The sequence below is a fragment of the Emydura macquarii genome, unplaced genomic scaffold, assembly GCF_026122565.2.
Source record: "Emydura macquarii macquarii isolate MOO-44397 ecotype Brisbane River unplaced genomic scaffold, CSIRO-AGI_Emac_v2 contig_2627, whole genome shotgun sequence".
Taxonomy (NCBI): domain Eukaryota; kingdom Metazoa; phylum Chordata; order Testudines; family Chelidae; genus Emydura; species Emydura macquarii.
The window spans coordinates 64,751-81,248 of record NW_027132764.1 but is presented as its reverse complement, the minus strand read 5'-3'; the positions used below and the strand labels follow the sequence as shown (position 1 = coordinate 81,248).

Here is a 16,498-nt window from a genome sequence, read left to right as displayed (position 1 = left end):
AGGGCCCCAGCATGGGGTGCAGGGGGGTGACATTGAAGCTGGTGCTGGTGGCGGCCCTGGTCTGTGGTGAGGACCAGCCAGCGCTGGTAGAGTTTGTATTTCCCTGACACCTGGACGATGGACTTGCCGGGGTGCAGGAAGATCTCCTCTAGGTCCCCCAACGAGCCACCCACATAGTCATTCCACTGCCTGCCATAGCACACCTGGAGTCTGGGGTAGACACACCTCAGCTCCGACCCGCAGCCCCCGCTGTCCCATCCTGGGCTTCTCACTCCCAACCTGCAGGCCACTTCCCATAGGGGAACCTGCTGCGGGGAAGGAACTGGATTTAAACAGGAGACACCCCAATACAAAAAGCTGGGGTGCAAGAACACTGATTGCAAGGAGAAAGCGACTCCTACTGGCCCCTCTCTCCCTGCAGCACAGTACCCCCCAGTGCCGCCAGCTCTTCCCTCCAATTCCCTGGGTGGGAGCTCCCGGGCTCATCTCAAGGGAAAAACACAGGAAATAGGGGTCCAAATTCCCTGTGAAACAAGTTACACTGCCCCTACCCCTGAGTGGATGTTCCTATTATGAATCAAAGTGGGCATAATTCAGTTTAGTTTGTGTGAAAGTGAAGCTAAGCCAAACAGAAGCCATCTTAATTCAGAATGAGAGTGTCCGCACAGGGGATTTAAAGCAGTTTAAGGAAGCCACTTTAAATTCACACCTGCAATTGATTCAGATTAATTTTCCTGCACATCCCCATGTAAACAAGGCCTTTGGCAGAGAAGCTAAACTGAATCAGAAAGAGAGCACCCACAGAGGAGTTTAATGTGGTTTAGTGATTCCACTGTAAATTCACACCTGAAATTAATTTGCATTTGCTTTCCCTTCCCTGCTCTTTGGCACCTGCTCAAGATGCACGGGGGAGCTGTGCCAGAAGGGCAGGGAGTTCATGAGACCTGGGGTGAGGCCAGGATGCCGGCTGGTGCCAGCACGAGGACCCTCCCACTGGGAACACACAACCCAACCAGGCCTAGACACGCAACCCAGGCAGGAGGGAATGACCCAGGGGAAAGTCCACAAGAGGGGATGGAGCAGAGCTGCTCCTCCGCCAAGGGGAAAGGTCCCGGGTCCAGTTCCCCACTCCCCTAAGCCACCCAGTCACATGCCCTGGGGCCGGATTGGGGCCAGCACCCCTTAGAGGGGAAAGGCCCCATGTCCCATCTGCCGCCTCCACCCCTGGTGAAATCTTTGGGATAATACATTCACAGCCCTTTTAAGGGACATTAGGGTGTGTGTGGAGGGAGACAGAAGGAATAGAACCCAGGTGTCCCGGCTCCCAGCCCCCGCTTCCCAGCTCTGATCACTGGGCCCCACTCTCCTCCCGAAGCTGGGGATAGAACCAGGAGTCCTGGCTCCCAGCACCCCCACTCCAACTCTCTATCTGTGCACAGGCACACCTGTCTATCTATCTATTCCCACACACCCCATCTGCCTCCTTGCCAATGTGTGTAGGGCTAATACAGATATCGAGGCAGCTAGATCTGGCTTCCATCCTCGAGAGGGGTGAGTCACCCCCACACGCGAATACGCACTCAGTGCCCAGCAGCAAGTTGGCGTTAATGCGACCCAAAGAAGAGCCCCGGGTAGCTGGGAAGTCTGGCTCTGACTCTCCCCAACGGCAGCGGGCCCAGTAAAAGATAAGCCCTCCCCGTCTCATCTCTCTGTGAGGTTGCAGGTACCCTTCTGGCCTTTCTCGCCACAATCCGGTCCACTGGTGCTAAGAATCCCGTGACGCCTCGTGTGAGCTGATGGCAGCTTTGGATGAAACAGATGGGGAAAATGTCAGGATCAGTACACATGGGGGGTTACTGTCCTGGGCCAGTCCTGGAGCGTCCCAATGAAGAAAAGAGCTGCAAGCATCAGATGTGACCTGGGTACTAGCCAGTCAGAGGTTTTTTTCAAATTTGTAAGTGTTTGGAGCTCATTTGAGGCACACATGCAAAGAGAACCTGGGATTTAGAGGGGAAAAAAAGAGGGTTAACAAGAGTTTTAAAGTTATTAATTTTAAAAAAATCTTTAAACAAACCCTTTTTTTTCCTTTCATTTTACGGCTTGCAGTTTCCGTGCTGGGAAATGACTGTGACGGTGGCATGAGAAGGTATTTGGGGGAAACCGGGAAAGTGGTGAAGAGGAAGCGTTTGGACTCGTCGACAGTTAAGTTGTGACAGCAGGATTGTACCTAAATCAAAGGAGCCCCTTTGTTAATCAAATGGCAACTCAATGACTCTGGGCTTCTCCGGCTTTAACTGGGAATTCAATCTCAAACTGCCGCAAATATCCGGCTCGCGCAACAGCAAACGCTTTGTGGTTTCTTTATTTTTTTTATCACTTTTGGTTTTGAAATGTGTTTTCCTTGTTTTTTGCCATGTGTTTCTTGTTGATTTTGTGTTGTTTGCAATGTTTTTCCTTGTTTTTGCAGCATTTTTGGTTTCGTGTCTTTACAGTGTTTTTTCCTTATTTGTGCCATGTCTTTGTTGTTGTTTTTGTGGGTTTTTGCAATGGCTTAATCTCTGTGGTTTTTGCTGTGTTTTTGCAATGGTTTATTGCCTGCTTTGTTGTCTACGTCAATGATTTTTGCTGTCGTTCAGACAGCCTGGTGCAAGCGGAGCGATGGGGATGTCACATTCACACTGTCCTCACAAATGATGGTGGTACAACAGGTGTGGGCAGGGTATGTCACAGCTCAAAAATGCCTGCAAATTGTTTCTGTCTGTGGCAAATGGCTCATAGATGTAACTGTGCTTCCATAAGAACATCATCTTGTCAGTCCTCTGTAAAAAAGAGGCAACACACTTGGGCAAAAGTGCCACCAGGGCTAATGTTTTTCTCCAAGTGGGCCAGCATAGCCGCTGGGGCAGACAATTTTGGTGGTCTGGGTAAATATCCAGCTTCCACTGCATATGTGATAAAAGCAGTGAGAAGTTTTTTCCACCTTTACCCATCCTCGCCGTTCAGCCAAAGAGGTGATAAGAGCCAGTTTGTGCATAAACATCTCACAGACAGACAACAGCAGCAGATTTCAGGTTTGTTTACACCGCCGCAGATGAAGTGAGTTGTGAGTTCTTCAGACATATTCACCTCCGAAAAGTTGAGCTGCAGTTTCCGTAACCTTTCATCGAGTCAGCTCTTGCAAATCTCCCCATTGGGAGAAGCGATTTGCAAACCTTAAAATCTAACCAAAAGCCTTTCTTTTCCTTTTTTCTAGACTGCTTCAGAGGAAAATAGGCGACTGTGGCTTTAGGAACAAATGTCTGCTCAAAAGCAGAACTGTTTAATAACAGAGAAGGATTAATTTGTAATAACTGGGCCTAGAAACGTGCCCTAATTGTGAGCTCAGTTGTAAAACAAAAACTTCTCCAGCTAAAGGGACTGACAGATGCTGTTGACATGAAAGCCCCATTTAACACTCTCCATTTCGATAACTTTCATTGCTTTGCCTCGATTTCTCTAAGAAAAGGTTCCAAGGATTTTCACTGGGGTGTTTGCTGTGGGGCTGAGCAGGCAGAGGTCTCTGGAAACCAAGACCCGAATCTTGTTTAATGGTTTAATGTTGGACAGCGACTGGGTTAAGGTAACATGGTTTGGCCCACATTGTGCACCTGAATTCGTACCGCACGGGAGGCCCCGGTACCAGGAAAGCAAGGCAGGGAGACTCTTGTGGAAACGGAGCCTCGGCTGATGCACCCGGCCATCTTGGCAAGCAGGGTGGGTGCTAAAAGGGCAGCTGTAGGGGTGTGACTTTGGGAACCAGCCTCTTTGCTAGGGGACTTCGACCATGCTGCACAGCTGGCATCGTATTGAGCCCTTCATCCGGAGCTCGGCTACTCTGACGTCTGGCCAGGAGCCCAACCCAGGAGGGTATCGGCTCTCGGGCACAGGTCCCCACCAACCAAAGTGCAGCTAAGGAATTCACTATACAGCTTCCCAATCTTGTCTGTCTGTCTATCCCCACGCACTCCTCTCATCTATCTATCTGTCTGTCTGTCTGTCTGTGTGACCCTATGCATCCCTCTCATCTATCTGTCTGTTTTATCAATCTGTACACACCCAGCTCTCTCTGCCCCCCCATTTCTGTCCGGGGGATTTTTCCCAGCTGGGCGGAGCCTTCCTCCCCCCCCCCCCCGCCTCCCTGGCCGGCGTTACCTTTAACAAAGGACCAGCCGGCGCCGCCCGCTGCATCCCTTCGCCCGCTGCCTCCTGCTCCGCCGCCGCGCCTCGGGCCGCTCCCGGAGCCCATCGCGGTGGGATCCCCCATGCGCCCCTTGCTGCACCCCACCCTCTGAGCCCCCAGCCCGGCCCCGGGAACGCCCGGCCCCCGGCCCGGGACTTTGTGGGGGAGGATGGATGCGATTTAAGAACTTGGGGGGCCCCGTGCCCCCCCCATCTCGCCCCCTGCAGCCCAGCTGGGATTGTTTACAGTAGGGTCTTAAAGTGCAGTCCCGCCACACTCTCAACCCCAGACACATCCCAGCCCCACAGCTCCCCACATCCACCTCCCCCCGTTCCCAGCCTCACAGCCCCCCACATCCAACCCCCCATTTTCCACCCCCAGCCCCTCCTCAGCCCACCAGCTCCCCAGACACCCCCATACTCCCAGTCCCCTATCCCATTAGGGTCTGCCTTTCACTTCCACTCCCCACTTTATCTCCCACCTCCTAACCCTCCCCTCTGTCCTCCCAGCTCCATTCCCTCAGGGTGTCCCTGAAATCCCGTTTTTTCACACACCCCAGAACTGCCCAATGGTCCCAGCCCCCTAGTTTCCTGAACCCCCCAACCTACCTCCAGCCCACAGGTCTCTGCCCCTTCTCCTGACCCCTAGCCCCCTCCTCTCCAGCCCCCCCCCACACTCCACAGCCCCCCAATGGCCTTCCAGGGCCCGAACCCTGCCCTGCAGACCCAGCTGTGCACCAATGTTTTGGGGGCGCTGACAGGGCTGATCCAGCCCCCCCTAGCAGTTGGGCTGGGGGGAACCCAGAAGTTTTACTGCTCTGCTGGGATGCCGGGGGGGTCATCCCCACAGCAGCAGACCCAGGCGGCGCTGGCCCGAATGACGGTGGAACCTGAACCGGATCGGCCCATCGGCTATGGAGCCTTTGGAGTCGTATGGTAGGTGGGGGGGGGGGAGAAGAGGGGGATGGCTGTGGATCAGGAATGAGGGGCACCTGCAGGCTTGGGGGGAGCCCAGGGCTGGGTTAGCAGGGGCTGCGGGTGGGGAGTGAGGGTCACCGGCAAAGCTGTGGGGAGCAGGGGGCTGCGGGTGGGGAGTGAGGGTCACTGGTAGGGCTGGGAGGGAGCCCAGACCTTGGCTGGCAGGGGGCTGCAGGTCGGGAGTGAGGGGCACCCTGTGTCTGTCTGGGCAGGTCGGTGACGGACCCCCGGGACGGGAAGCGGGTTGCGCTGAAGAAGATGCCCAACGTTTTCCAGAATCTCGTCTCCTGCAAACGGGTTTTTCGGGAGCTCAAGATGCTCTGTTACTTCAAACATGAGAATGTGAGATGGGGGGTGGGGTGGGACTTGAGGGTTGGGGATTTGAGGGAAGGCTCTGGGGACAGGGTGGGGTGGCAGTGAGTGTCGGGGGCTATGGGGCAGGGATGGGGGGCTGTAGATCATGGGATCAGCCATGGGGTTTCAGTGGGGGCTGGGGTCTGTGGGGCTGGAGGGGGGTGTTTCTGAGGCTAGGGTAGCAGTGGGGCTGGGGGCTGTGGCTGGCTCAGAGGCCCCATGGGGGGAATCCTGGGGGTCCCCTATTGTGTCTCACCCCCCCTCCCCTCAGGTGCTGTCAGTGCTGGACATTCTGCAGCCCCCCCAGATCGACTGCTTCGAGGAGATGTATCCACCCTATGGCACCCTCAACATGGGGGAGGGGCTGGGGGTAGATACAGAGTGTGGGGAGATGACCCGGAGGGGTCAATTGGGGGCAGTGGGAGGTAGTTGGGAATCGGGGGGTTATCAGGGCGCAGACCCCTAGCTAGGTACTGCTGGAGGGGAGGGTGGGGAGCTATGCGAGGAAGGGGGCTATAGGGATGTACGGCTATGGGGGTGGGGCTATGGGGCTGTGCCCCCCGGCCTGCCCTTGACCCAGCGCGGGCGGTAGCTACGTTCTGACGGAGCTGATGCAGAGCGACCTGCACAAGGTGATCGTGTCACCCCAGCCACTGAGCGCAGAGCACGTGAAAGTTTTCCTCTACCAGCTGCTACGCGGTGAGACCCCCGGTGCCCCCAGCCCCTCCGCAACTCCCACCTCCCACTGACACCTGCTGCACCCACCAACCCCCAGAAACCCCCTAAACCCTCCACAGGCCCCCAGCTCCCCAGAAACCCGCTACACCCCCCACAGGCCCCCCAGCCCCTCAGAAACCCACTACACCCCCACAGGTGCCCCAGCCCCTCAGAAACCCACTACACCCCTCCCAGCCCCCCAGAAACCTGCTACACCCCCCAAAAGCCCCCCAGCCCCACAGAAACCCACTACACCCCCCACAGGCCCCTAGATCCCCACTGCCCACCCAACAGGTCCCCCAATAACCACCCTCAGCTGCCCCAATACACCCCAAAGCTGCCCAAATATCTCCCCCTTCCCCTCCCCCAGGGCAACCCTGAACTCCCCCATGTCACCAGTCCCCGTCTTGGCCCCTGGTTGGCCTGAATACGGCCTCTTCCCCTCCCCCTGGCCTGCCCCTCTCCGCCCCCCCCCATTCCTTTCATTCACGCCCTCCCTCTCAGCGCAGTGGGGAAGGGGTGATGGGCTCATGGGGGGATCGCTGGCTGGGGAGAAGGGCAAGTTTGGGGGGTCCCCGATCCCAGCCCCCCATCGCCACCCCTCCCCCCAGGTCTGAAATACCTGCACTCGGCCGGCGTCCTGCATCGCGACATCAAGCCGGGGAACCTGCTGGTGAATAGCAACTGCGCCCTCAAGGTGCGGCCCCTCCCCTGCCACGGGGGTGGGACCCAGGCATCCGGGACGGCTCCCAGACACCGGGACAGGGAAAGGGACCCAGGTGTCCGGAATGGCTCCCCTAGGGGCCCCTGTAGTGCTCCCAGAGACCAGGATGGGCATGGGACCCAGGAGTCCAAGAAGGGCTCCTGCAGCATTCCTGGGTGGGTAGAGGGGGCTGGGTGGAGGGACCCAGGTGTCCAGGAGGGGCTCCCACAGTGTTCCCAGGCGTGGGGAGAGGCTGGGCTGCAGTACCCAAGTGTCCATGATGGCTCCCAGAGACCGGGACAGGGAAAGGGACCCAGGAGTTCCCGCAGAGTTCCCAGGTGGGGGGACCCAGGCGTCTGGGCGGGGCTCCCGCAGCGTTCCCGGGCAGGGGGACCCAGGCATCCGGGCTGAGCTCCTGTCCCGGCAGATCTGCGACTTCGGGCTGGCGCGGGTGGAGGAGCCGGATGAGGGGCAGCACATGACGCAGGAGGTGGTCACCCAGTACTACCGCGCCCCTGAGATCCTCATGGGCTGCCCCCACTACGGGCCCCCCATCGACCTCTGGGCCGTTGGTTGCATCTTCGCAGAGCTGCTGGGCCGGCGCATCCTCTTCCAGGCCCCCAGCCCCGTGCAGCAGGTGGGACCAGACCAGCAGGGATCTGGGGCAGGGAGTGGGAGGGGGGACTGGAGGGATCAAGGGGGCTGGAGCGCAGGGAGGAAAGGGGCTGTGGGAGAGGATGGAGTGAGTGGGGGAGAGGTTCTGGAGAGGGGGAGGGGCTGGAAGGAGTGGAGGAGGGGCTTGAAATCAGGGAGTGGGAGGGGCTGGGTGTGAGTTGCATGGAGGATGGTTCTTGCAACCCCCCCCGCTAACCCCTTTCCCCTCCCCCCACAGCTGGACCTGATCACGGACCTGCTGGGCACCCCCCCGGCCCCCGCCTTGCGCTTGGCCTGCGAGGGGGCCCGGGCCCACGTGCTGCGGGGCGCCCACAAACCGGTGAGACCCGGGGTGCACGTGGGGTGTTGGGGGGGAAGGTTTTGGGGGCTGGGATCAGGGAGTGGGGGGAAGAGGAGGGAGGGGAGGCCCCCACTCAGGATCTCCATCCGTCTGTCCGTCCCAGCCCTCGCTGTCCGTGCTGTACATGCTGTCGGGGGAGGCGACCCATGAGGCTGTTCACCTACTCTGCCGCCTGCTGGCCTTCGATCCCGTGAGTTGCTCGGATGCCTGGGTCCCATCCCTGGCAGCACTGGGGGTTGCCCTGTCTGGACGCCTGGGTCCCATCCTCAGCCCTGGGAATAATGGGGGTTCCCCTGCCCAGACTCCTGGGTCCCGTCCCTGGGAGCGCTGGGGGTTCCCCTGGCTGGATGCCGGGTCCCGTCCATGGGAGCCCTGGGGGTTCCCCTGGCTAGCCACTGGGGTCCGTCCCTGGGAGCTCTGGGGGTTGCCCTGCCCAGGCACTGGGGTCCCATGTGGCATTGTCCCGCAGGCCAAGCGACTGTCGGCGCGGGAGGCCCTGGCCCACCCATACCTGCAGGAGGGACGGCTGCGATACCACACGTCCATGTGCGGCTGCTGCTCCAGCGGTGCCTCAGGGCGCGTCTACGCCAGCGACTTTGAGCCCCCTGCAGCTCCACGCTTCCATGCCCCCGATGAGCGGGGCCTCAGCTCCGTCTGGCAGGTCAAAGGTGACCTTCCCCACTGGGGCCCCCACTGCCCCTCCCCTGTCGGGAAGCTCCCCAACCCCCACATTGCCCCTGTCCTGCCAGGCCCCCTCTGCCCCCCAAAATGCCCCTCCCCCACCAAGGCCCCACCCCCACTGCCCCTCCCCTGCTGGGACCCCCCAATCCCCAAACTGCCCCTCCCCTGCCAGGATCCCACCCCCAAAACTGCCCCTTCCCCATCAGGACCCCCCACCCACCCACACTGCCACTCCCCCCTGGCGCCCCACTTCCACGCCACCAGCAAGCAGGGCATCAGCTCCGTCTGGCAGGTCAAAGGTGAACCCCCCACCAGGACTCCTCCCCCTGCCCCCCCAACCACTCCTCCCCCACTGGGACCCCTCGCCATTCCTGCTGCTCCCCACACTGACCCTACCCCATTGGTACTCCCACCCCCTGACACCACCCTGCCTCCCACACTCTAGCCCCTGCTGGGACCCCCATGGCCTCTCCAAACTCTAAGCCACCAAACCACCCTCAACCCCTGCCACGGACCCCGTCTGAATTTTCCCCAATCCCGGCTGTGACCCCCAGATCTGGATATGCCCCCCTCTTTTGCAGAGCTGGTTCACAGCTTCATCCTGGAACAGCAGAAGGGGAAGCGAGTCCCGCTGTGCATCAACCCCAACTCGGCCGCCTTCAAAACCTTCATCCGGTGAGTGACTCCCAGTGCCCCATAGCACACCTGCCCCACAACCAGCACCCCCATCCCACCCCACAGGACCCCCCACCGCCCTGCAGCACCCCCACTCCCAGCCCCAACCCCGCAGTGTCCCCACAGCACCCCACAGCCAGCCCCCACGCCACTGCACCCCCCCTGCTGGATCTGAAGCCCTTGTTCCCCGCAGGTCGACAGCCTGGCACTCTTCGAAAGTCTCGAAGCAGGACGAGAGATGAAGGCGGCTGGAGGGAGATTGGGGTCTTGCGGGGCAGAGGAAGGGCAGCAGGAGACGGGGGCGGGGACAGAGTGACTCGGCCGCGGTGGGACACAAGCTGAATCGTCTGCTGAACCGCTGGGGAAAGTCTGAGGATCCCGGAGCTGAAATCGAGGGGTTCCTGTGGCCAGGGGGCCCTATCCCAGCCCCCCGTGCGTCTTGGGTGTAGGTTTTGGAGTGTCTGAGCTGGAATGAGTTGCTATGGGGTCCCTGCCACACGGGCCAGGCTTTGGTTGATTCAGCACCAAGTTCTCAGAGTTGCTGGTGCCCAGATCCCCTCCCTGCGCCCCGAGTCTGTACTGGAAACAACGGCCGCCCTGAGCCCCTCCTGCACCCTCAAATCCCCGTCTGTGCTGGAAACAACGGCCGCCCTGAGCCCTTCCTGCACCCTCAAATTCCCCTGCGCCCCCCACTGAACCCCCAACTCCCTCTGAGTCTGTGCTGGAAACACAGCTGCCCCCGAGCCCCCCTGCACCCCCAAACTCCCCCACTACTGAATCCCCAACTCCCTCTGAGTCTGTGCTGGAAACACAGCCACCCCAAACCCCCAAATCCCCCTGGGCCCCCTGCACCTCCAAACTCCCCTGAGTCTGCACTGGAAACACGACCGCCCTGAGCCCCCCTGTCCCCCCACATTCCTTTGCATCCACACTGTAAATGAGCCCCCCAAAACCTGTCCTACCCCTCAAGATTCCTCCCCTGCATCTGCTCTGGAAACAGCCCCCCCCAAAACCTCCCCCAACAACCCTGAATTTCTCTCCAGTCTGCACTGGAAACAAATCTGTGCCGAGCTGTGAATCCTGCCCCCCACATTCCCCCGAGGCTGTACTGTGAATACACCCCCAAAGTCCTCCAACGCCATTGCTGCACCCCATGTCTAAGCCCCGGCCTCCCCACCCTCCCATTTCCCCAACAACCCCCTGCACCCCATTCCCAGCCCCATACCGCTGACGTCCCCCAGCCAGCGCCCCTGCTGGGAGAGGCCCGAACTGCGTGTCATTTCACCGCTGCCAACATCTGCCTGGGCCTGCCTTCGTCTGGGACCCGGCCATCGCCTAGGGGCTGGCGGCTCCGGGCCGCAGCGGCATCTCCCCGATTTTCCCTGCTGGTTGTTTCCTGGCCAAGGGAGGCAATCGGAGCCATCCTGGATGCGTGAAATGCTCGCACGGCGCGTTCGGGTTTTGTCTTTTACTTGAACTTATTGGAGCGGCATTAAATTAAATTCTGCTGGTGCCAGAGCTGCAAAGTGCTGGGCTTTTCCTTGCTGGGCACGGCCGAGATGCAGCTGCTTCTGGAGTGGGACAGCGGGCTACACGGGGACCCCTCGCCCAGTGCTGAGCTGTGGCCACCTCTGGGGTGGGACGTGGGGGGGCTGGTTATATGGGGACCCCTCGCCTGGCGCTGAGATGCCGCGGGGGCTGTTTATAAAGGGATCCATCGCCCGGCACTGAGATGCGCCCACCTCTGGGATGAGGACGCCTAATTCCCAGCCAGGCAGCACACAGGTTTGACAGAGATGCTGGAGCCTGGCGGACGTAAGGCGCCCAAAGGGAGAGGCCTAAACTGGGAGCTCACCAGAACGCCCGGATTCCCCCACTCAATATCTCCCACAAACACACCTTGCCCCACGGCACCCCCCTGCCAAGCTCCCCCCTCTCCCCGCAGGCTCTTTCCATCACGTCATTAGAGCGGGTGTCTCCGGGCAGGAAATGCTGCGTCACTGCGCAGGCCACATCCTCCTCTAGCTGCGCCTGGCCCCGGCGAGCCATGGGGCACTGGTCTGCAGGCCTTCGCTGCCCCCCATGATTCAGCGGGGCACCAGGCACCCACCTCTGCCACCTGTGACGTGAGTATCCCATTGCACATCCCGTGCTTTGCAACCGGCGGTCCCTAGAGGGGACAGGCCCTGGGCCCCATTCCCCGCCCCCTTGAGCCAGCCAGGCCCTGCCCTGGGCCCGGATAGGGTCTGGTGCCCCCTAGAGGGGAAAGTGGGGTGACCATATGTCCTGATATTAGGTGTTTGTCTTATATACACAGCTATACACCTCCCCCACCCAAAACAAGTGTCCCGATTCTTCACACTTGCTGTGTGGTTGCCCCCTGAACAGCCCAGCCCCCCATCCTGGGGCTGGTGCCCTCTAGAGGGGAACCGCCCCCATGCCCCATCCCCTCCAAGCCAGCCAGTCCTGGGTCAGAGCTGGGCCCCCCCATTTATCTACTCCCTTTCTCTCTCCCTGCAGCCACTCACCGACCATGCCGCCGTCTCTGCCCCCCGACCCACAGCTCCCAGCCCCGCCCCAGCTCCCGCCGCGGCTCCCCGGAGCGGCTGTCACCCCATCGCCGTCCACCGGCCTACCCTGCTCCGCCTGCCTTGTGCCCATGGTGGCGCTGGCCGGAGTGGCCGGTTTCTTCGTGGTGATCTCAGCCGTGCTGGGCGAGCGGTTCTTCCGGGGTGCCTGGATCCGGGAGGTGCCCAGCACGTGGCGGCGGGGTGGGGAGCTGTGGATCGAGCCGGAGGCCCCGGCCCAGCCGGACGGACCCTCCAAGGTGCAGGCGGGCGAAATGTGGATCCCGCGCCCCGTGCCCGGCACTGACGACTGGTACCGGGGGCCGGCCGGCAGCTCAGGGAGCGGCAACTCCAGCGGCATCCACTCAGCAGCGCCGGGGAGCACCGGCAGCACCGTGGCCTTGTGGGACAGCGAGGAGCCAGCCTGGGGGGCCCAGCCCCACGTCACCCTCCAGGACATCTCCGAGTTCTTCCGGCGCGGGGGGGGTGGCCTGGGCAGGGGACTGTGAGCGCCGGCGCTGGGGAGGGAGGGGGCACCAGGATCCAAACCTCCCCCAAGAAGTGGGATCTGTGCCCCCAGAAGCAGGATTCATGCCATAGATGTTGGGACTGGACTGAAATTTGGGGGGAAAGCTTTGAAAATTGGGGGCCCCCACGAGGCCCCTGGGGATCCCCCTTCTCTTCCCCATATCAGGGGCTCTGTTTGCCCCCCCATTGTTATTTCTATTTCTGTTCTGCCCCTGCCATGGGGCACAGAAGGGCCGCTTGTGGGACGACACTGATTTCATGGAGCCACAAACAATTGCAGAACTCTGCTAACACCTGCTGGGGGGGGACCTCGGTGTGGCTCCCGTTTCTCCCCCTTCTGGTTTGCCGATTTCCCCCCCAGAGCCGGTGGAGGCGGCCCGCAGATGCCCAGGACAGGCCCTGGTGTTTCAGCCGGGCTCGGACGTGTAGTTTGGTGGTCGGCGCCTAGCGCAATCGAGTAAGCGCTGGCTTGCCTAATAAAGGTTCTTGCTCTTGACTGGACGGCTGGGCCTGTGTGATCTGTGGTTGGAAGCAAATGCTGCCCCTAGCAGGAGAGGCCCCTCTGCCCCATTCCTTCCCCCCCCAGCCAGCCAGTCCCTGCCCTAGAGGGGAAAGACCCCGTGTCCCATTTCCCCCTCTAAAGCCCCCCTAGTTCATCTCCCAAACACCCACCCCACTCTCAGCTGCCCCCTCTGAATTTCTGGGCCCAATTCCCCCTCATGCCCCTTTTATCCACCCCCATCCTGTCCCTGAGCAGTTAATCAGCTCTCCCAGGGCCCACTTCCTCCCAGCGCTGCTAAAGTCACTGCTTTCACCATTTCCTCCCTTTTGCACTCTTCTTTACTCACACGTTTCTGCTGCCAGCCTGCTGCCGCGTGTCGGCCCAGGGCTCAGACCTTGCCCCCGGTGCCCCAAATCCCCAGCCCCGCCTGCAGCCACGCGCTGGCCCCGGCTCACCAGCCACGAGGTACGAGGGGGGCAATTGGTGTGTGCGGTGGGATCGTCTGGAGAATGAGGATGCTGGGTGGGAATGTGGGGGAAGGAATTAGGGTGGGGGGTTTAGGTAGGGGACTGGTAGTTGGCTACATAGCAGGGGGCTGCAGGTCGGGGGTGAGGGGCACCTGTGGAGTTCGGGGGGTACCCAGGGCTGGGCTACAAGGGAGCTGTGGGTCAGGAGGGAGGGGCACTGCCAGAGCTGGGGGGTAGGCCTGTGCTGGGCTAGCAAGGGGCTATAGGTCGGGAGTGAGGGGCACCGCCAGAGCTGGGAGGCAGGGCTGGGCTAACAGGGGGCTGTGGGTCAGGAGTGAGGGGCACCGGCAGAGCTGGGGGGCAGGGCTGGGTTAGCAAGGGACTGCAGGTCGGGAGTGAGGGGCACCGGCAGAGCTGGGGGGCAGGGCTGGGCTAGCAGGGGGCTGTGGGTTGGGACTGAGGGGCACTGGCAGAGCTGGGGGGCAAGTCTGGGCTAGCAGAGGGCCGCAGATCGGGAGTGAGGGGCACCGGCAGAGGTGGGGGGCAGGGCTGGGCTAGCAGGGGGCTGTGGGTTGGGAGTGAGGGGGACCGGCAGAGCTGAGGGGAGCCCAGGGCTGGGACAGTGGGAGCCCAGTGAATTTTACCCCATGGGGCTGATGCCCCAAAATGACCCCCCCTCATTTTTCACTCTGTCCCCGGCTCACCCAACGGCTGGGTGCACCTGCTGACATCCCAGCGCCCCCCCCACACCGCAGAAACCTCAGAAAGAGCTGGTTGGCTGCTAGAACAGCCCCACCCAGCTGGCCCTGAGCCCTGGGCTCCCCCCAGCTCCCAATCCGAAGCTCCCTGCTATCCTAACCCTGGGCTCACCCCAGCTCTGCTGGTGCCCCTCACTCCCGACCCGCAGCCCTCAGCTAGCCCAGCCCTGGGCTCCCCACTCAGACATAATCCCAGTGCACCTCTCTCCAGCCAGCTCCTTTCAGTTCCCCCTTTTATGGTTTACTCTAAATGTGGCTTCCATTGCGGGGGCCTGGGCTAAATATGGACCCAGGAAATTGGGGGCGGAGTCAGCCGTGTCCCCGGTCTGGGCAAGGCCCTTAAAACAACCCACCTTCCCTTTTGCTCCAGGCTGGTGTTTGTCCGTTCCCATCTCCGGTGCCAGGGTCCCCTCTGCTCCTGAGCGCTGACGTGGGACGAGGGATCCCGACGCCATGGGGGTGCCTGGGGGCCGGCCCCAGCCGCAGATCCTGGCCATGCTCCTAGTTCTCTTGGTCGCAGCAGCCTCTGTGGAGAAGACGGCCGGCCTAGGGCAGGACGCTGGTCCAGGCACTGGTAAGGAAAGCCAGCACACCAGTGCCGGTCCGGAAATGTCCCCATCTTCTGCCAAATCAGCCAGCAACAGCCGTATGCCCGTGACCCAATTAGCCATGGGGCCAGCCCCCGTGTCACAGCCGATGCCAGTCATGGGGGAGGGGATTCACTCACCACTCACCAATCAGCCCGTCCCAGCCAGCGCCGGTCAGACCATACAGAACCAGCCCAGCCCGGTGAGCACCAATCAGCCCGTCTCAGCCAGCGCCGGTCAGACCATACAGAACCAGCCCAGCCCGGTGAGCACCAATCAGCCCGTCTCAGCCAGCGCCGGTCAGGCCATACAGAACCAGCCCAGCCCGGTGAGCACCAATCAGCCCGTCCCAGCCAGCGCCGGTCAGACCATACAGAACCAGACCGTCCCAGCCAGCGCCGATCAGACCGTCCCAGCTAGCACTGATCAGACTGTCTCAGCCCGTGCCGATTGGACCAAACAGAACCAGACCAGCCCAGCCAACGCTGATCGGACCAAACAGAACCAGACCGGCCCAGCCGGAGCCGATCGGACCATCCCAGACAGCATTGATTGGAGCGGACACAAGCAGCCTGTCCCCGCCAGCACGGCTGGGACTGGACCAGGCCCCACCAATGAGGGATGGAAGCACACTCCCAAACCCTCGCCTGTCATCCAGTTCCGTGAGACGAACACGGCGCACAGTCCCACGGCCACCGGCCGCTCCCTGCACGTGGGCATCATCGTGGCGGCCGTGATCACTGTGCTCCTGCTGCTGCTGCTGCTGCTGGCCGTGGCCCTTCAGTGCCGGCACCGGCGCCGATCCGGCTCCACCAGCTTCAATGCTGGGTCGGCGGGGGCCAATGAGTGGGCGGGGCCAGTGGCCCTGCCGGAGGAGCGGGATGGGGGGCAGGCTGGAGACGGGGGGCAGGGGGCCAAGCCGGGCGACTCCAGGCGCCCGACCTTGACCACTTTCTTCGGGAAGCGCCACTCCCGGGTATCCTCAGTGGCCATGGAGGATGTGGCTGGGGCAAAGGACGGGGGACCCCTTTTGGAGGCCCTGCTGGCCACCGGGGAGCAGGGGGGTGACCCGGCACCGCAGGGGGGAGAGGCAGCTAATGGGACGGTGCCCGCGACACCTGGTCCCCCCTTACCCCTTCCGGAGCCACCTGCCAACGGGGAATTTCCCCTGCCCCCCCCTGTGGAGCAGGAGGCCATGCCCCCTGTGTAAGCCCCACCCTCAAGCACCTGTCCCACTCCCCACAGCCCCTGCGGGGAGAGGCCGAGGTAGTTTCCATCTGTGCTCATAGGCCGCGCGGGCTCCTTCTCTTTCTTGCTCAAGGTGCTCTGAGTTTCTTTTGCAAGATTTTCCGCCATCCCTAGCCACAAGTTTCCTGTTTATGATTCACGATTCAATTCAGTTTGAATTTGAGGTGAAGGGTTTAGGGTGTGAACAGAATAGAACCCAGGAGTCCTGGCTCCCAGCCCCCCATCCTCTCTAACCCACTAGACTCCATTCCCCTCCCAGGGCTGGGAAGAGAACCCAGGAGTCCTGGCTCAAGAATGAGGGGGGAGGAAGAGAGCTCAGGGCTGGTCTAGCAGGGGGCTGTGGGTCAGGAGTGAGGGGCACCGGCAGAGCTCGAGGAGGGGGGAGGGGTGGACCCTAAGGCTGGGGTTGGCAGGAGGCTGCAGGTCAGGAGTGAGGGGCGATGGCAGAGCTGGGTGTGTGATTGTGGCTCTAGGCAGGATGCTCGTGTCTCTGCTCGTCA

The 16,498-nt window shown here is 61.4% G+C and overlaps 3 protein-coding genes across 3 annotated transcripts; all 3 read left to right on the top strand.

Annotated features, from left to right (window-relative positions):
• Window positions 1-4,224: 4,224 nt before the first annotated feature.
• On the top strand, window positions 4,225-10,859 carry LOC137163565 (serine/threonine-protein kinase NLK2-like). The gene is made up of 11 exons (XM_067563834.1): window positions 4,225-5,154; window positions 5,409-5,538; window positions 5,822-5,877; window positions 6,143-6,249; window positions 6,879-6,964; window positions 7,398-7,607; window positions 7,863-7,964; window positions 8,089-8,175; window positions 8,455-8,653; window positions 9,248-9,341; window positions 9,535-10,859. The coding sequence occupies exons 1-11, from the start codon at window positions 4,910-4,912 to the stop codon at window positions 9,581-9,583; spliced, it is 1,365 nt and encodes a 454-aa protein (XP_067419935.1). The 5' UTR covers window positions 4,225-4,909; the 3' UTR covers window positions 9,584-10,859.
• Window positions 10,860-11,301: 442 nt separating this feature from the next.
• On the top strand, window positions 11,302-12,932 carry CUNH16orf54 (chromosome unknown C16orf54 homolog). The gene is made up of 2 exons (XM_067563833.1): window positions 11,302-11,467; window positions 11,862-12,932. The coding sequence occupies exons 1-2, from the start codon at window positions 11,424-11,426 to the stop codon at window positions 12,415-12,417; spliced, it is 600 nt and encodes a 199-aa protein (XP_067419934.1). The 5' UTR covers window positions 11,302-11,423; the 3' UTR covers window positions 12,418-12,932.
• A 1,684-nt stretch (window positions 12,933-14,616) lies between these two features.
• SPN (sialophorin) lies at window positions 14,617-15,960 on the top strand. Its single transcript, XM_067563917.1, has one exon. The coding sequence runs from the start codon at window positions 14,617-14,619 to the stop codon at window positions 15,958-15,960; it is 1,344 nt and encodes a 447-aa protein (XP_067420018.1).
• Window positions 15,961-16,498: the final 538 nt, after the last annotated feature.

Coding starts and splice junctions, on each gene's coding strand:
- LOC137163565 (XM_067563834.1), top strand. CDS start 4,910: ATGGCCTTCCAGGGCCCGAACCCTGCCCTGCAGACCCAGCTGTGCACC. Junction 7,608..7,862: donor CCCCCAGCCCCGTGCAGCAG/GTGGGACCAGAC, acceptor CTCCCCCCACAG/CTGGACCTGATCACGGACCT. Junction 8,176..8,454: donor GCCTGCTGGCCTTCGATCCC/GTGAGTTGCTCG, acceptor ATTGTCCCGCAG/GCCAAGCGACTGTCGGCGCG.
- CUNH16orf54 (XM_067563833.1), top strand. CDS start 11,424: ATGATTCAGCGGGGCACCAGGCACCCACCTCTGCCACCTGTGAC. Junction 11,468..11,861: donor CCACCTCTGCCACCTGTGAC/GTGAGTATCCCA, acceptor CTCTCCCTGCAG/CCACTCACCGACCATGCCGC.
- SPN (XM_067563917.1), top strand. CDS start 14,617: ATGGGGGTGCCTGGGGGCCGGCCCCAGCCGCAGATCCTGGCCATGCTC.